This window comes from Monodelphis domestica, chromosome 2 (genome assembly GCF_027887165.1).
Source record: "Monodelphis domestica isolate mMonDom1 chromosome 2, mMonDom1.pri, whole genome shotgun sequence".
Taxonomy (NCBI): domain Eukaryota; kingdom Metazoa; phylum Chordata; class Mammalia; order Didelphimorphia; family Didelphidae; genus Monodelphis; species Monodelphis domestica.
In genome coordinates this window covers 410,392,255-410,411,845 of record NC_077228.1, presented here as the reverse complement: position 1 = coordinate 410,411,845, position 19,591 = coordinate 410,392,255, and the positions used below count along the sequence as shown (strand labels likewise).

The 19,591-nt window shown below is 36.5% G+C and overlaps 1 protein-coding gene across 4 annotated transcripts in view; it reads left to right on the top strand.

The window, feature by feature from the left end:
• Window positions 1-19,591, top strand: part of AHI1 (Abelson helper integration site 1) — a 278,473-nt gene that overhangs the window by 72,415 nt on the left and 186,467 nt on the right. For all 4 annotated transcript variants that reach the window (XM_007484594.3, XM_007484595.3, XM_007484597.3 and 1 more), the window contains one exon: window positions 1,641-1,837. In XM_007484594.3, the coding sequence (XP_007484656.1) occupies window positions 1,641-1,837 (197 nt within the window). The remainder of the gene's footprint in view (window positions 1-1,640; window positions 1,838-19,591) is intronic.

Sequence of the window (19,591 nt, the reverse complement as noted above, 5' to 3'; positions counted from 1 at the left end):
CAAAAACATAGAATATAAACCTAGAGAAAAAATTCATTCAGTCCTTTACCTTCCTAGATTATGATACTACCCTTCTTTCTCCTTCTCTCCAGTGCTTAGCACAGTGTTAGCACAAAGTTAAGTATTAATATATATTTGAAAACAGTATGGTAGTTTAACCTTGGGGTATTTTATTAATTGATTACTGATTGTCTTCAATCTCTTCTATCCATCCTTCAAAATTTTTAAATGAATGAATAAATGAATTGAATGAAAAAGCAATTCATTAACTATTTACTGTGTGCCAGGTACTGTATGAAGCAGGTGGGAATACAAATAGAAAAAAGCTGGATAGTTCTTGCTCTAAGTAGCTCACACTCTATCAGGAGACAGCACATAAGAAAATGCAGTTGCAGAGCAGTAGAAAAAGTCCAGCATCAGCTTACAGCCAGGATCAGGGGCTCTTAGGGTCTATTAGCAGGAGAGACATCAGTGCCTAGGAGGCTAGAGAGCAGAAAGACGGGGCACATAGTAAGGCTTGGAGGACACCGTGGGAAGGCAAGGCGGTAAAGCCTGGTAGTCCCTCCATCTCTCTGGAAGAACTAGTAGGGGACTCCTAGCTTATCCAAGCAGTGTGCCTCCTGCTCCGTAGAGAATCTGGATGACTAGAGCAGGAAAGGCAAGAATTTGGTGGTCCCATTCATGGTGGGGCTTCTGGGCTTCTGGGCTCCTGACTACCACCACAGCATTTTTCCTAATGCACAAGTCTGCTCATATTATGTTCCTACTCAGAATCTCTTCATGGTTCCCCATTGCCTACCTGATAAAATACATTTTTTTAGACCTTTACCTTCCATCTTAGAATCTATACCAAGTCTCAGTTCCAAGACAGAAGAGCAGTAAGGGCTAGGCAATGGGGAGTTAAGTAACTGACCCAGGGTTACACAGCTAAGAAATATCTGAGACCAGATTTGAACCCAGGATCTCCTTTCTCCAGGCCTGGTACTCTGTCAACTGAGTTATCTAGCTGCCCCCTGATAAAATGTTTTTATAATAATTACACTTTACCCTATTCCATATATATATATATATATATGTATATGTATATGTATATGTATATATATATATACACATATATGAAAGTTTCACTTTTTATTATTATATACCCCTTTGATCTAAGAGGAGAAGCAAATAAGATTTTCCTTTTCTGATTATTTCCAAATTCAAAAGATTGAATGGCCCAGAAGTCTCAATTATATACCCAGGTGACCTTTAATTAATTTCTAAACTATAAAGTGTTTAAATGTAAATAATTATATTACAGTGAGCAGATTTTTAAATTTGAATGTGTGTTTAACCTTCATGATAATTTTATTATATTTTCCCCAATCACATGGAAATACAATTGTTAATCATCTTTTTTGACATGTCATGATCCATATTCTCTCTCCCTCCCCCTCCCCAAGATAGCAGATAATATAATAATGGTTACATATGTGCTATCATGAGATACATATTTTCATACTATATGTTCATTTTAAATGTTGCTGATGTACCATATTTTTAAAAACTTTTTCAGTGTATTTCATCTTAGTATAATTACTTTTTTTTTAATGAGTGACCTAATCACTAATTCAAGCCTTGACCTTTTTTTTTTCTAGTTGCACAGCAAGAGGCTGAAATGGTCAAAGATTTCAATGGATCCCTCGCATCTACCGGAGTCCACAGAAATCCACTTATTTTTAGCACCAACTCCTTAATGCAAGAGACCAGCACATCTGGTCCCGACCAGTTCATTAATGCTGCGCGAGTGTCCATGAGGATGCAGAAAGTGAGACAGAAACTCGACTCGGTCACGGTACGTTATATCAGACCCTGGGGGCTAACAAGCCACTTTTCTGTATGACGTTTGGCCCCTTTCATAGGCCTACATCATGGCCTCCCTCTGTCCACCCAGGGATGTGTTTCTAGAGCAGGGCGGAGTCTTGAATGCTGTCCTTTTGGCTAGAGGGGAGCTGGGAGCAGGAGCGTCCATGCCTGCTAACCTCCCGTGTCCTGTCCCACATCTCAGAGAGGATCGGAGTCTGGTGGGGAAGGACTCACTCATGGCAACACTGTGGATTGATACTAGAAGCCAAGTGACAAGGTGTGAAGGTGATGAAGCTGTGTTGGTGAACCAATGGCCCATGTGCTAGAGGGGGCTGCTCCCCTCCCCCTCTCCATGGCACCTGAGGATGTTTCTCCCATGCCCCTCCCCTCTCCCCAGCAGCCAATTGAAGCGCTTCCTCCCCTGACTGGGGTAAGGCGGGGCGAGGGGGCCTCCCATGTGATGTGAGGGTGCGGCTTGGGCACTCAGTCTCTAAAAGGTTTGCTGTCACTAGGATCAAGCCTTCTCTATCATGAAGGATTCCTTTTCATTGCCATGGCTTTTTCCATCTCACCATATGATCGCCCACCCCACACTCTCAGTATTCGTTGATACCAACCCACTGAGACATGACTGTAATAATTATATGGATTTGTGGAGGACAGAAGAAGTACAAGAGATAAGGAAGGCTTGTAACAGAGAATGGAGGAGTTGAAGGGAGAGAGGGAATATGGCTTCTGGTGAGGTAAAAGGAGATGCCTCCTGCTGAGAGGCTATCTTTGAGAAATGGGGCTCCCAGAAATGGGCCAACTGTGATAGCCTGAGGGAATGTCTTCTCTATTGACTGATGCTAAAGATACCCCAGAACAGGTAAGCATGGACCCCCCAAGGGACAAGCCTTCCCCCCAACCAAGGTCACCCAGCAGGGGTCCGATAAGGACTGTTTATGGTTGAATGGCTGTCCTTGAGTTCATCTCCCTCTGTGTCCCCCTGAAATGATAGTTCTAGTATCTGACTGCAATTATATAAATAAAGATGAATTTTAATAACAAGTTTGGATTGGGGAGGTATCAGGGAATAGGGAATTGGGATTTATCTAGATTAGGTTTGAGTCTCTCTCATCTTTTTAGCTGAGGCCAGGCCTTGCAGGCTGGTGGAGGGTTTCTTTTATTCCTGTCTATGCCAATCTGTGCTAGTTTTCTTAAGTTCAAAGTCTTTAGCAAGTAAACAGCAAGAGGAAGAAAAGGTTCTGACCTTCAGAGGTGATTGGGTCTGTCTCTTGAGGCTGACGCCCCTAAAGACCAGCCTTACAGTTCAAACCGCTCCCCTTCAATCCTTTTGTTCGATGACATCATCACAGGAATCCAGGTAGAGCACACAGTTAGAAAAATCAGGAATAGAGGAACTTCTATCTCAAGACAGGGAAAGAGGCTCCTCCAGTCTGAGGGCTAGGAGAGAGAGCATCAGGTGACCAACTGTCACTCTAAGTTCCCCTCCCTCCACCAACTATCATTTTTGTCAATATCTTCTCTCTAACATTCCAACTGCTGTTTGTTCCATCTGGGTGGCAAAACTTGCTTCAGTTTTCCTTTCCACAATCATCCCCTTTTTTTGTGACATTCCCAAGGTTACTTATTTTTATTATATTTGCCAGTCTACTAAATCTAATTACTAATTACTCCCCCCAAAATAATAAATTTACTTCAATTATACTATCACTATTCTATGCTAACTTTATCTAAACTAAGGAATTTTATGCAGGAAACTTTGGGTTAGGGTAGTTTTGAAGTTTTACAATAAATTCAGTACAATAAATGATTGAACAAAACGATTACAAAGAAATTTGAATCTTAGTGCTAATACTCCTTACTCTTGCTAAGTTAAACAAATACAGTTTTCCTATTTTATATATCTATTATTATTTGCAAACTATTTTATCTATATATTTCCATTAAACACAATTTCAGCATCAGCTTTACAATAAACAATTAAAAGTTTACTATCTGCAAATGCAGCTCAAGTCCATTCCTAAGTATAACTGTCTATGCTATGTTTAACTGAACTTACTCCTAATGTGTTCCCTAGTTATTATAACTCTTCTCTAAATCCCTAATCTAATCTATAACCTAATCTTATGTACAACATATATGCATGCTATGCCACGTATTTACAGAACTTATCACTGTTACTAACCCAATTATAGTGTATAGTTATAATTATAGTATATACATTATTTATAGATTATTTAAATATAATATGATAATATACATTGTTCCCCCATCCTGATGTCAATCAAATAGAAATATCAATTGATCTTTCTATTTGCCCAAGACCTTATGGAACTAACTATATACATATTTACATTTTACATAAATACAATTTCAGGCATTTGTTTATTTAAATAAGTCCTCCCAATATATGCCAGTTTGTGATTTTGTGTCTAATAGTGTTGTATTGAATTAATAATTATCAAGTTTCTCTAGATTTCCGCTTCTTATGTTGACTAATAGATTTCTTCTTTCTTCCAAGTTATGTAGTATTGCATGCTATTTCCCTAATATGTGAAATTAATTTTGTTTTATGCTTTCACTGTATTGTCTTACATATAAGTTCTGTTTTCCGTCTGTTCTCTTCTTATATAAACAAATTTACAAAGTTCAAAATCTTAGCTGTCCATTTCAGCTTTTTCTCTTTGTTTCTTCTCTCAAGCTGCTTTTCTTGATGCTTTTCCTCTGGGATGATTTAAAATCTTTTCCCCTGGGCTGGTTTAAAATCTTTTCTTCTGGGATGCTTTTCCTCTGGGCTGGAAAGTTGTCTTCTTCTCATCACTGTGGTATGCTTGACTGCTGAGATGTCATTGATTTGAACATTATATGTCACTATTGTTTCTTTGTGGTATAATTTTTGATGTTAATCAGTTTGTTTTCATTTCTCATTTTCATTTCATTTCTTTTGACCAATTATCTTCTTCTTCTATGTCTGTTACAGTGATGTTGGATTGTTCTGGTTTTATGTGAGAACAGTGGAACCATGAGCCTTTCCTTGCAATTTTTATAGCTGTTGGGGTAATAAGCAATACTTCATGTGGTCCTGTCTGTAGCCAGTTTTCTATTGAAAATTTTTAAGTATACTTTGTCTCCTGGTTTGATGTTGTGCAAATTATAATCCAGGGGTACTGTTTGTTATATCAAGCCCATTTCGTGCAACTCTGCTTTTCTTGTTTGTAAAACTTGTATATATTTTGTTAATTGACAGTCTGGTTTGTGAGAAGTTCTAAGTCAGAGAAAGGAAGGTGTGATAGGATCATTACATTGTTTGCTTCTTCCTCTGTTTTCTATCAGGTCTATAATTTTTCTACCTCTAATTCAGTGTCTTCTTCCTCAACCACAAACTTTTCATAAAGTTCCTGATAATTCTTGACTCCCAATGCCGCCATCATTTCTTCTACTGAGTTTTTGTATTCTGTGCCCTAGATGACATGACACAGTAACAAAGGGAAGAGATGCCCCCAGTCCCCCCCGACCCCCGGCAGGAGTGATGGCTCCAACTGGCACAGACCCACCTCCACTCTCCCAAATCTTTCCTGAAAGTCCCTCCTAAAGAACCCCATGTGCCGCTGTTGAGTTTGCAAGTTAGAATGCATTGTTAGAGATCTCGGTGTTGTTTGGTCATTTCTTTAGGTGTGTCTGGCTCTCGGTGACCTCATTTGAGCTTCTCTGGGCAAATATGGGACAAATTTGCCATTTCCTTCTTGAGTTCATTTTCCAGGTGAATGTCAAGGGAGTTGCCTGGGTCACAGGGCTTCTGTGTAAGGCTAGATCTGAACTCAGCTGCCTGTATTTACATTTAGGAGATAATAAACAGTGTTCGATGGTTCAGTGACTTGCTGTAGGTCTTACAGCTTAGTAAGTGGGAAGCTACACGTTAAACCCTGATTTTCTGTGAGAAATCTAGTGATCTTTGCAAACCATTATTTTTTAAAGGAGCATCATATGCCTAATAAACTTATAGGATGTCATCATTATGGAGCAGTTCCACTTGTACTATTTTCTGTGAATGTTTCCAGGCACCACAGAATCATAGAACTGTTGAACTCAAAGGGGTAGTAGAGGCCATTTCATCTGGATGCAGAATCCCTATTTATAACAACCATGACTCTGTTAGTTGTTAGTTGTAGTTATGGGCACCTGGCTATCTTCTGAGTCACAGCATCATGGATTTAGAGCTGGAAGGGATCCAGAGGACACCTAGTAAACCTCTTCTTTTTTCCCTCAGAAGGCACACAAGCTCAGAGAGGCGAAGTCATTTCCACATCACCACACAATAAGAGAGTATCATAAGCAGAATTTGTACTCAGGAAGACCCGGGTTCTCAACATCATGTTGAGGAAACTCATTCTATTTTCTTTGCTCCTCTTTTAAAAAATACAATTTATAAAAGAGAAATGTTGCAAAATCAAACAGATTTAACTAAAATGTGGGACCACAGCACTTTAGTCGTGTCTATGTGGTTTTCTTGGCCAAGAGCGGCTTCCCATTTCCTTCTCGAGTGTATTAAAACAAACAGAGGTTAAGTGACTTGTCCAGGGTGTCAGGTAGTGTCTGAGGCCATATTTGAACTCAGGTATTCCTGACTCCAGGCCCAGGACTCTATCCCCTATATCACCTAGCTGCCTCTCTAGAATTAAAGTGTTTTATCAAAAGAAAAGTTCAACAAAAGAGTACAGGCTTCCCTGTATCTTAGATCTAGGGGGAAGCTTAGAGCCCAAGCCTCCTAAACAGAGAACAAGCCTCTACCCTACACCTCATTGGTGGCGTCTGGTTTGAGCACTTTAAGTGGTGTGGCTGGTACTATCTTTGAGGTACACCACTTCATTATTAGAATGTTGCCATTAGAAAGTTTTGTTTAATGACCAGTATGTTCTGCATGATCATACCTATAGAATGCAGATTAAATTGCTTACTGTCTCAGAGAAAGGGTAGGGAAGGCAGAGAAAGAATTTGGCTCTTATAATTTTAGAAAATGTATGTTAAAAATTATTACATGTAATTTGGAAAAAAAAGATATTCTTTAAAAAGAAAGAAAATTTGTTTAATGCAGTTTTGAGTAAAAAAAATCTGCCTTTTAAGAAATTATAGAAAATTGGGTTGAACCCTGCTTTCTAATATACTGTTGAACAAGTCAGATCTTTTTTTATATTTGAAAGAAACTATATGTAACATAATTTTGAGTCCTTTCATCATGTTGATGGGTCTTTTAGGGTCCTCTTTTATTATTTTTTTAATTAATAATTTTCCCCCAATGACATGCAGAAGCAATTTTTAACTCATTTTCTCACATTTTGAATTCCCTCGTCTACCCTTTCCCCTACATGGTAAGCAGTTTGATATATGTTATATGTTATACATGTGTTATCATGTAATACATATTCCCATATTTATCATGTTATAGAGGAAGACATATCACTAAAAAAATCTTTGAAAAAAATAAAATTTAAAAGCAGTATGCTTCAGTCTGCATTTATACTCCATCAGTCCTTTCATCATGAGTCCTTTGAAGTTGTTTTAGATCTTTGCCTTGTCTATTTGTGTACAGTGTTCTCCTGGTTCTGCTCAGGTTTATATCAGTTCATATACTTCTTCCCAGATTTTTCTGAAATTGTCCTGTTCATCATCTTATTTATTGTACAACAATATTTCGTTACAATCATATATTACATTCTTCTTTTCAATGGACCCCTTAAAATGCCATCCAGTCCTGAATATTATGCAAAAAAGAAAATAAATAAATAAAAGGATTTGGTGGATTTGGAAATTGTGAAGAAGGCCTGAATTTGAATTTATAGAGAGCAAATTTGAGAGTACTTGAAAAGAGGTCGAAATAGGAAGTGTAAAATTGCACCCATCATTATAGAAGAAAATAGTTTGAGTTGAAGAAAAAGAAAATACTTAGAAGAAAAAAAAGAAGTTCAAGAAAAGAACTGTTAATGTTTGTTCAAAATGCAGGTTCCTCCCAGAATAAAAGTTAAAGAGATTTAAGGAATGACTTTCCATTCTTAAGATTATTAAACAGCATGAAGCCCTTATTAAAAAGAAAAAGTTGAAAAAAACTAAAATAAAAAGAGTTTCAATGGTAAAAACACTCTTTAAAAAGATCTTAGGAAGAGGAGTTATCTTTTAAGGATGCCTTTTTGGTTCACTTTCACAGGCTTGCTAGTCTTATTGTTCCTAGTTGATGCTAGAAGCCCAGACATATAGAAAAACATGACTTAGGAAGAAGAAATCAAAGACTTACAATTTATACAAAAACTTCATGACTATATTGTGGATTTTTAAAGAATTGTATGTGTCTAGCACCAAGTAACACCATTAAGAATTAAGTAAATCTCAAGGGGGCAGGTGGGTAGCTCAGTGGATTGAGAGTCAGTCCTAGAGATGGGAGGTCCTAGGTTTAAATCTGGCCTCAGCCACTTCCCAGCTGTGTGACCCTGGGCAAGTCACTTGACCCCCATTGCCTAGCCCTTACCACTCTTCTGCCTTGGAGCCAATATACAAGATGGAAGGTAAGGGTTTAAAAAAAAAAAAGAATTAAGTAAATCTTATTTTAATATGGATAGGAGAAACTTGTTATTAACATAGGCATTCTCTCTGAGTCATTAGTATGTGTATTCAGACCATCTATTCATTCATCAAAGCTAAGATAATCATTTGTAAAAAATAAAAAAATTAATAACAATAATAATAATCACAAATAATGAGAAAATGTGTTGAATACAGTTAAAGTGATTGAACCCTTAAACAAGTCATTGAAAATTTTAAAATGAGATATGTACACTAGAATTGAAATAGTCACATCTATTTCAGAAAACCAGAAAAGCCCAGAAAGTGCTTTAGTCCACAAACATAGACTTAATTGCCAAAGAAAAGAGATGGCTGACAAAATCATCTCTAAAATAAAACAGAGAAAATGATAGATGATTATGTGTTGTATATATCATAAACCAGAGAGAAGCAGTGAAGGGTAAAATCAGCTTAAAGAAAGCATAGCAGAGTAGCAAGCTAATCATCCCAAGGCCATTTGATGATGAAAATGGAAGGACCACAAACAGAAGAAAAAATGGAAAAGGTTTGCAAACTCATTTTAACAAGAAGTTTTACTTGTCAACAAATAGTAAGGTGTCTCCCATGTATGCCTCCAGATTATTCAGGATTCCTCTGAAGATTTAGCCTCAAAAATAACCTGCTTCAGTTAAATGTCTGGTAATATGGTGAGGCATAGCCAGGAGGAGCCTTCAGCTTGCCAGTTGCCTTCACCATCGAGACAGAGAGGTTCCCTGTTATGGAAGATCAAGTCCTCTCAATACTGCTATTTATATATGGCATCCTGGTGATTTATGCCCCCTGGACATGGAAAATCATCCTGGAAGAGATTTGTAATTGCTCAAAGGAGTTTGGTCTGTCCATCTCCACAGAAAAGACCAAGTAGATGAATAATGTCCGCCCTCTAGATTTCAGTGTGCATTTGGATGGACTCCCTATAAACTGTGTCCAACAATCAATATATTAGGGGGAGAGAGCATTGCTAGGCAGTTAGTTAGGCTCAGAATTGAACAGGGAGAAGATAATGGGCTGGATATCATTGGAGAATTTAGTTTGGAGAAGGAGCAGCTAGGTGGCTCACTAGATGGGGAGCCAGACCTAGAGACAGGAGGTCTTGGGTTCAATCTGTCCTCAGACACATCCTAGCTATGTGACCCTGGGCAAGTGACTTAATCCCTATTTGCCTAACCCTTACTGCTCTTCAGCTTTGGAACTAATACTTAGTATCAATTCAAAAAGAAGGCCAATTTAAAAAAAATACTTTGGAGAAAGTTCTCCTTTACTGATCAAACAGGGTTTTTTTTTTTAAAGTTATTTAAAATAGAGGAAACTGTTTTTTCACATAAAAGCAAAGAACGATTTTTCTCTATTTAATAGAACTTTAAAAATCTGTTTGACAGACACCAACAATTATGAAAATTTCTATATACAAAGAATATGAAAAAAGAATTAAACATGAAATTGCCAATGGCCATTACAAATAACTTGTTTTTTTAAAATATGTAGTACATTTTATCCTACCTTAGTCTGTTTTCCTCTGAACCTCCTTCTGTTCTTTCTGGTTCATTAAAAAAAAATGCTTCACTGCCATTTTAAAAATTATTTTCTTTTTTTAATATATAAGTATCATGAACTCTATCTCTCCCAATTTCAACTCCTTCAAAATTAAAAAAAAAAACCCTCTTCTATTGAACACAGTAGTCAAGCAAATTTAGACATTTCCTATGTCTGAAAATGTCTTATTCTGTTTGTATAGTCCATTGCTTCTCTTATGAGAGGTGAGACAAGTTTCATCATTTTTCTTAGTTGTGGTTGATCAGTGTACTGATCAGAGTTATTGTCTTTTATAGTCGTTTTTCTTTACATTGTGGTCATTTTACTCTCTTTATCTACATCATGTCATACAAGTTGTTTCAGGTTTTTCCAGTTCCACCCCTTTTATTATTTTTATGTTATAATAATATTCTATTAAATTAATATATCATAATTTATTCAATCTTCCTCCAATTGATGAACTCTTCCTTGGTTTTCATTGTTTTGCTACAGCAGAAAGTAGTGCTATGATTATTTTTGTATAAAAGGGTACTATCCTATGTTTTTTATCTGTTTAGAGTGTAAATCATAAAAGTAGTGTTAGCAGATCAAAAAGATATTCATAGTTTTGTGACATTTTCTGTATAACTCTAAATTACATTTCTTAATGATTATCCCAGTTCACAGCTCCACCAATAATGTATTAGTCTCATATTTCCTACAATTGTCATTTGCATCTTTTCTCCTTTTTGCCAAACTGATGGGCTTTAGGAAGAATATCAGAGTTGCTTTAATTTACATTTTTCTTCCTATTAGTGATTTGGGGCATTGTTGATAGTGCATGTAAAAATTGCCCATTTATATCCTTTGACTGTTTATGTATTGCTTTTATTTTTACATACTTGAATAAATTCATTACATATCTTGGGTTTCAGACTTTTATCAGATAAATTTACTTCAGAGAATTTTCCCAATTTATTGTTTCCTTCCTACTTCTAACTACCTTGATTTTGTGCAAAGACTTTTCAGTCTTATCTGATGAAAATTGTGATTTGAGATAATTTTATATGATTATTAATGTGTTTTCTTCTTTGTAAAATAATGTATCTTCTTTGACTATTTACTTTTGGAGAATGGAATATCCATCTCTTCAATATTGAAATTTGACCAGTGTTCATTTGTGGCAGTGAGAGTACATTGTATACACTCTTGTAGCAGACTTTTGCAAGAACATGGACAAGAGTAACACAAAATGGACAGACCTAAATGACTTGTGATATATACATTTGGTGGTATAGGGAATTCCTGAATCGATGAGATTAGTTTTATTGGACTCTTGCAGAGTTTGGATGTAGAAGCAATCAAGGAAGGCTTAAGACTTTATTTGAGGCAAATAGGATAATAATGATGGAAGACCAGTCAGTAAATAAATATTTAGTAAGTGCCTATTCTGTGTCAGACATATTAATCATTGAGTGTACAAAGAAAGGCAAAAAACAGTACCTGGTTTCAGGGAGCTCAGAATCTAATGGGTGGACAATATGCAAACAGCTGTATGTAGACAAGCTCTATTGGAAAAATAATCAACAGAGGAAGGCCCTAAAATTAAGAGGGATCAGGAAAAGCTTCCTGTAGAAAGTAGGGTTTTATCTGGGATTTGAAGGAAGTTATGGAAGCCAATAGACAGAGATGAGGAGGGGAGCATCCCAGGCATAAGGGATAGTCAGTGAAAACTACTAAACTTTTATTTTGCTTCTGTTTTCTCTATGTAGGAGAATGGCCTTTGACCAAAAACAAATAGAACAAAATGACTAATAGCTAATTAGTACTGTTATGATTTTTGTGAATTACCCTCCATCTTCTTTTCCCCTTCTTTATTCACTCTCTCTATTCACTTTGTCTATCCTCAAAAATGTTTTGCTTCTGACCTCTGCCTCCCCCAATTTGCCCCTACCCCTTTTCTTATCCCCTTTCCTTCTTACTTTCTATATGGTAAGATAGGTGTCTGTACCTATGTTCTTCCCCCTTTTAGCCAGTTCCTATGACACTAAAGTTCAACTCACCTTCCCCCTTCCCTAATATCTTCCTACTGTGAAAGCTCTTTTCCCTCTTTAGTGTAGGATAATCTATTCCTTTCTCCCTTGCCCTTTGCCTTTCTCCTAATGCATTCCTCTCTCTTTTTATTATTTTTAGATGTCATACCATCATATTCAATTCATACCCTTATCGTTTGCCCATGTTTTTTCCTCTTCTTATGTAAACACAGTGTTATGGTCCTTCAGTTTCTTTAGCTTAATTTTTTTAAGGTGGCCCTATCCCATTGCCCTTATTCCCTTTACATCCATTTTCCGTACTCTTTGTTAGCCATTTCCCTTTTTTTAAATTTTTTAATTTTTATTTATTCATTCTTTTTCTTTCCTCCTTTTTCTTTTCTTGATTGTTTAACACACACACACACACACACACACACACACACTCACACACACACACACACACATATCCCTTTTATCCCCTCCCTGTTAGTCAAGTAGACCCTCTCTTCCTCTCATTTGTAAGTTTTTAGTATTTAATTTTTTGCCCCCATTTCCAAAGAGGACTTCTCCCACTCTATTATTTATTCTTTCTTTCTGTCCATTCTTTGGTTCATGACTCCTATTGTCTAGACTAGATTTTTTCCATTTCTCATGGAATGAAAACGTCTAATATATCCATTCTGGGTAATCCTCTGTAGGCAGTTTTTGACACTGCCCGTAGTACTTTTTGTTGTTCAATTGATTCTTCTTGCCCCTGTTTTGGGGGTTTTCTTGACAAAGATACTGGAGTGGTTTACCATTTCCTTCTCTAGGAAATTTTCCAGATGAAGAAACTGAGGCAAACTGGATTAACACTTGCCCAGGGTCACACAGCTAGTAAGTGTCTGAGATCATATTTGGAGTCCTGTCTTCCACAGTGCCATCCCAGCACTCTATTCATTGTACCACTGCTCCTCTGGTAGGGCCAGCTTCACGGATTCTCCTTTTCCATTGTATCTCACTCCCAGAAGAAGGCCTGTTTTCTTATACATGACAGAGGGAATACTACTTCATGTTAGGACCCTTTCCCCTACTCTAACCCTGATCATGCTCTTCACCTTCTTTTCTCCATCCACCTCAGAACCCCTTCTTTTGAACCATTACTCTACTATGGAGTCTCTTTCTAGCTAAATTATTACATATGGTGCAATTCCATTTACTCTTGATGCTTTAATGTTCAATCAATTATTATCTTATAGTCACTTAACAGTTTGTCAGTTTTAGTCATACCTAGTCAATCACTGAAAAGCTAGATGATCCCCGGACACTTCTACTTCTAAAATAGGAATAGTAGCCTATGAACATGGCTCTTCCATTCTCTTCTGTAACCTAAATCATTGCCTTCTAGACTGAAGTTTCTTCATCCATAAGATAGTGGGGTAGGATTATGGGATTGGTAAAGTCCCTTCCAACTCTGGGATTTGGGGACAATGTGAATAAAGCTCCTTTAATTTCTATTTACTTAACTTATTTTGGAAAATAATAAGGATCACATGACATGCAGTCTTAAGCTTTTATCTTTTGCACAAATAACCAAAAAAATTATTTTTGTTGTATAACATTTTGAAGATAACCACATCCTTGTATAAACTTATATTTGGTAAAATTCTATTTTTAATGGAATTTCATAAAATTCTATAATTTAAAAACATAACTTAAAATGCATAGCTATCTAGATCTCAAGAAGAATAGTTGAATTAGTATAGAAGAAAATATTTAAGAAAATATAAAAAAATCCTTTGAAGACAATAATTTCCATCTCTTACCTCAGAATGAGAGTTTCTACCTGTTGCATAGCAAAATTATTTCATCTGCACAGAAACAAGACAAAAATTTAAAGGTGGAAATAAATATTAGCTTATCTACTTTAATCATTCTTTTTTCTTCCTTGAATTTGACAGCTTGGAGCAAACTGTCTTTGTAGTTTCTCTTCCCCCCCCCCCATTCTCTTCTTTTAGCTGTCATTCCCAAGTGAATGAAAGAATGAGAAAGCACAACTAAAAAGCTTTAAAAGAAAACAGAATTCCAACCCAAGAAAAAAAGAACTACAAAAACAGAGGGAGTAGCCAAATATAGAGTTAATATTGTAGTAGAATAGAAAGACAAATAGCATTCTTGACTTAAATGAATTGTTCCCTTTAGCTTTGCAGCCATGTCCATTTCTCCCTGATGTTTCAGAGGATCCTAATGCCTCAGAATGGAAGTACTTGGAGAAAACCTTTGAAAATAAATCTCTTTTCTGTTTACCTCAAGGGCATATAATCAGCATGGCTTTAAGGATGGATTATCTTCTGAATCAAAAAGGTTGACTAAAATTTATCCATATGCTACCTATAGATGATTTTTCTTCTGAGGTCTACCTATTTGTTATCCAGATTTAATCACTTTATTCATTGTTTTTCTATATTTTAAGGAAGCCAGGTATTTTGGATTCTACCTTTTGTCTCCCAGGAATGCAAATTCTGTTTTTCCTGTATTAACTTAGCTTCCAATAGATAGTAAGTTTTTTTCTTTTTGTGAATTGTACCTAATATCTTGGGCTTTTTTTATTTGTAAAAAGACAGAATTCTTGCTCTCTTTGTTACTAAAGTATAATTTTTATATAAAATGTAAAACTAATCTAGAATATGTAAAGTTAGTCCAGAAAGCCACATGATATAGCAGGAAGAGAACCAATTGAGAGTCAGGGGGCCCAAATTTTAACACTAGCTCTAACATTTCAGGTTCACAGTCAGGCTTGTTCTCATTTTCACCTTCATTTTCCTGAGGTACACTATCTGTTTGCCCATTGTCCTTGACCACAACCTGATCTAGCCCTTTTTCCTTAATCAATTGCTCAAACACAGCCTTAATCATGCTTTTGCTTTCCAGGTTGTTATCAATAGCCAATATCTTTTCTGCCTTAAGGGGAACCACAAATCTACAGATCTTCTTTACTTGGGTCAGAGTTTGAAGGACAGCCATAAAGAGCACATACACTTGAACCAAGACCTGCCAGAGTATAGGGTCTGTTTTAAATGGCAACTGCAAAACAGACCTTGTTATGTTGCCTATATAATCAATAGATTCCACGATCATAATGGTCATCCTGCTGTACGATATGTGGTAGACCCAGAAACAAGCGATGACAGCAATCACCACAACTCCACAAACAACTTGTTTAAACATTGTTTCTTTCTTTACTACTCTGCCTTTCAAAGGATTATGGGGTTCAGTCAGACTTTGAGGTGTCAATTGTATTAGAAACAGATTCCTTTGGAGATATTTCTGGTTGCAATCAATGATATACTCTGGCTGTGACTAGAGATACTAGGGGAAACCTCGGGGTACCTAGTTATAATGGAGATTGAAATACTTCTGAGAGATAGAGAGATGCTACTAGAAGGGATACTCTGAGGTTGCCTATCGATCACTACTGATGGTTAATTGATTAATATTTTTCCTACCCTCCTCCTCCTTCAATCCCTCCCTTCACCACCCTCTTCTGAAGTCTTTGGCTTTGCCCCTCCTCCCGGAGTGGACTCCGAGGTTTATGAGGAAACACTCTTTTCTCTTCCTTTCTCAAGTAAGGGGATTTATTGGGAACAACAGGATGGAGGCCTGAGGTAAGATGAGGTGAAGAGGGATAGGGTTGTCCCTAGTCTATAAGGAGGGTTAGAAGGATTTTGGGAAATGTCAGTCCTGTCTCAACTGTGACACAAAGTGTGTCAGGGAGATGGAGGACAGCTGTTTAATCTTCTTTCTTCTTCCTTCGAACTCAAATCTCAAAAATACAATCAGTTCTTCAGGGTCAACTACCACTATCAGCCACACAAAACCTTCTTCTTGCGTCCCCTCTCCAGAACCAAGAGACTTCAGCCTAGGACAAAAGCTAACAGGGGACCTGTTCGGAGCTTCTTCTCCCTTCAGCCTGGCTTGACTCTCCAACTGACTTTCCTGGGAACATTTTATTTGGAATGTTCTTTCTTGATTGACATCTGAGGTCCTTTACTCTCTGTCTTGCTTGCATGAAATTCTTTCTTCCTTCATGCCTCTTCCACACTATGACCTATGTTTCTAGGCCTCAGTTTTTTCAACTATAATATGAGGTGAACTCTTAAGCTACTTTTTTCTGTTAATAGCCAATAATCCTGATAATTCAGTAAATATCTCTTGGATATGTTATAATTTATGTCATAGGTCAGTTCTGTCAAACATGTTAATATGGTCTGCAACCCTGCAAAGTATTTTCTGAACAAGATTAAAATGCATTTGGGCTGAGGAAATTTGGTTGCTCAGTGAAGAGAGAGCCAGGCCCAGAGACAGGAGGTCCTAAGTTCAAATCGGGCCTTAGATACTTACTAGGTATGTGACCCTGGGCAAGTCACTTGATTACCATTGCCTAGGCTTTAGGGCTTTTCTGCCTTGGAACCATACTTATTATTGATTATAAGATGGAAGGTGGTAAAGGTTTAAAAAAAGTGCAATTGGAAAATATTTAGATGAGTGTGATGAGATAGATGAGTGTTCCTATCACAGAGGTCACTATCATTTGTCATAATCATGAATTCAGTTTTTAACAAATAGAGTCAAGATGTTATAGTATTGAAATTACTAGCATTTTCATTATTTTAAACAAAAAATTCTCAATATTATGATTTTTCAAACTTTCTGGGAATATTTTAGAACTAATGTTCAATCCTGTTTTTGTAGTTTATATCCTACAATTCTCAGAAAATAGTGCATAGTTTTGGGTCAGCTGGGTGGCACAGTGGATTGAGAGCTAGGCCTAGAGATGGGAGGTCCTAGGTTCAAATCTGGCCTCAGATACTTCCTAGCTGTGTGACCCTGGACCACTCACTAAACCCTAATTGACTAGCCCTTACAATTCTTCTGCCTTAGAAGCAATACATAGTATTGATTCTAAGGGAGAAGGAAGGAAGGAAGGAAGGAAGGAAGGAAGGAAGGAAGGAAGGAAGGAAGGAAGGAAGGAAGGAAGGAAGGAAGGAAGGAAGGAAGGAAGGAAGGAAGGAAGGAAGGAAGGAAGGAAGGAAGGAAGGAAGGAAGGAAGGAAGGAAGGAAGGAAGGAAATGATGCATATTTTAAAAACAATGGATATTGGAAAAAGTCTTCCATATATTTCACCTAGTAGAAACTTAGCATCTGATAACAAATAAGTCTTTAAAGTTTTCAAAACTGTATTTAGGGGGCACCTGGGTAGCTCTGTGGATTGAGAGCCAAGCCTAGAGCCTAGGGAGGTCCTAGGTTCAAATCTGGCCTCAGACACTTCCCAGCTGTGTGACCCTGGGCAAGTCACTTGACCCCCATTGCCTAGCCCTTACCACTCTTCTGCCTTGGAGCCAGACAGAAGGTAAGGATTTTAAAAAGTATTTAAATATTTTATTTAAATTTTGTATTTATACATATATACATATAAATAAATGTATAAATATTGTATTTAAATAAAACTGTGTAATTTTTTCTCTCCACTAGTAGAACTAAAGATAGGAAACAATAATAAATAGGAAACAATAAATAAATAAATTAAAAAATGAAAAATGAAAATTTGAAAATTTTATTTAAATAAAATTGTGAAAAAAATGTTTTTCTCCACTCCTATTTGAGTGTATTTTTATACCATGAGAATCCTGGGTTCTTGAAAACTATGCCAAGGAGGAATAGCTTTGTCAGGTGCTACCAAGCTAAAATGGATGTAAGTATATGTCTCATGACACTATACTTGTCATAGAAGGACCAAACTGGATAAGGTCAGAGAGTTTTCATCACCAGAAGAGTTTTCATCACCAGAAGATTTACAGTCTCTTTAAAATTCCTAACTTCCTTAAAAACTCAGCTCAAGCACTGTCTTTTGCAGGAGTTCTTTTCTGGTCCTCCCCAGCTGCTTCTGTCTTCTTTTCCAAGGTTATCTTATGTCTGATTGGTATAATGGATGGATGGATGGATGGATGGATGGATGGATGGATGGATGGATGGATGGATGGATGGAGATAGAGATATATACACATATATATATATAACATGTTGTATGTACATATACATGTTATAATCCCTCATTTCTTGAGGACAAGTACTGTTAGTTTTGGGTTTTGTCTCCTTAGAACTTAGTACAATTAACTGTTGTTTATAAAACATTTGTTGATTGATTGATTGATTGATTACCTGAGGTGATTTTTTAAACAAAATTTTGCCATAGCAATTCATAAAGATTAAGTTGTGACCTCTAGGAATTTCATCAACTTTAAGTTCATACTATGACCTAAATGCTGCTTAAATTGTATATTATTTAATTTTTTTTCTTCCTTGTGCCAAGTAGCTAAATGGAATTATTTTGTTTTATCCATGTGGAAATTACTTGTTCAATTTTCCAAGCTGGAAATATTGGAATTATCTTTTGCTCTTCTTTCTTCTTTACCCTTTCATCCAATATTTCATCGTCTTGTTGTTTATTCCTTTGAAATCTACATCTAGATATACATTTCCTTCTTAAATTTCACCATTGCTACTCTATTCCTGTCCCTCAATCACTTCATGCCAAGACTGTACTATGATAAACTTGATACCTTGTTTTTAGTCCTTGTCATCAATCTCTTATACCAGATGAAACTTCCTAAACTAACATTTTCTTGGCATGCCTTTGATCTGGACCCAACAGTAATAACAAGGATGATCTCCTCTGTCTGTCCTTCATGACACTTGACAGTATTGCCTTAGCAATTCAAACTTATTTCAGGTTATTTCCAACATTAAGTGCCTACTATAGCTAGCCCAATCTCTCAACATAAAGATAGATAGATAGATAGATAGATAGATAGATAGATAGATAGATAGATAGATAGATAGATAGATACAGACTGCTGTTTTCTTCACATGCCCATTCCTACTTCCTAGCTTATCTCAGATTCTGCCTTTTCCTTGAAACCCTTCCCTAGCCCAATCTCTTCTGGATGTGTCAGTGCCATCTAATTTATCACTTTATCATTCCTTAACTCTTTCTTTTTTACATGAGTTCCATCTTCTCTACTCTCCTTAACAATATCATGTTTTATTATTGTAAATGTCATGTATTTAATACAATTTCAGGTACATCCAAAGTTTTATTAAATAAGTGTTTATAAATTGCTTATTTTAACTTCAGATCATAACAACTAGGAAGGACAAGAAAACTAAAGTGTCAAAATATCTTGCTAAGTAAAGATCAAGCAAATATACTATTGTGGTTATTGATGATGATATCATTATTAAAGTGTCACATCCAACCAATCATTGTTGATTATGGCAGAATCTATTTCCCCACACATACACACATGTGAGGCCAGAGGTGAAAAATGGCTCAGGAGTATAGCATGTATGGAGAGTACAAACCATCACTGTGGTGAGGGTTAGGAGACCATGAAGAGGATAGATTGTCATTCCACTGAAGGTATATAGTCATTAAAAAATAGAACATAGAAAATACTTTTTAATTGACTTATAACATTTCCATTATAAATATTAGCCATGTTAACAGCTATAAAATGAATTTTTTGAGCTTGAATTGTATA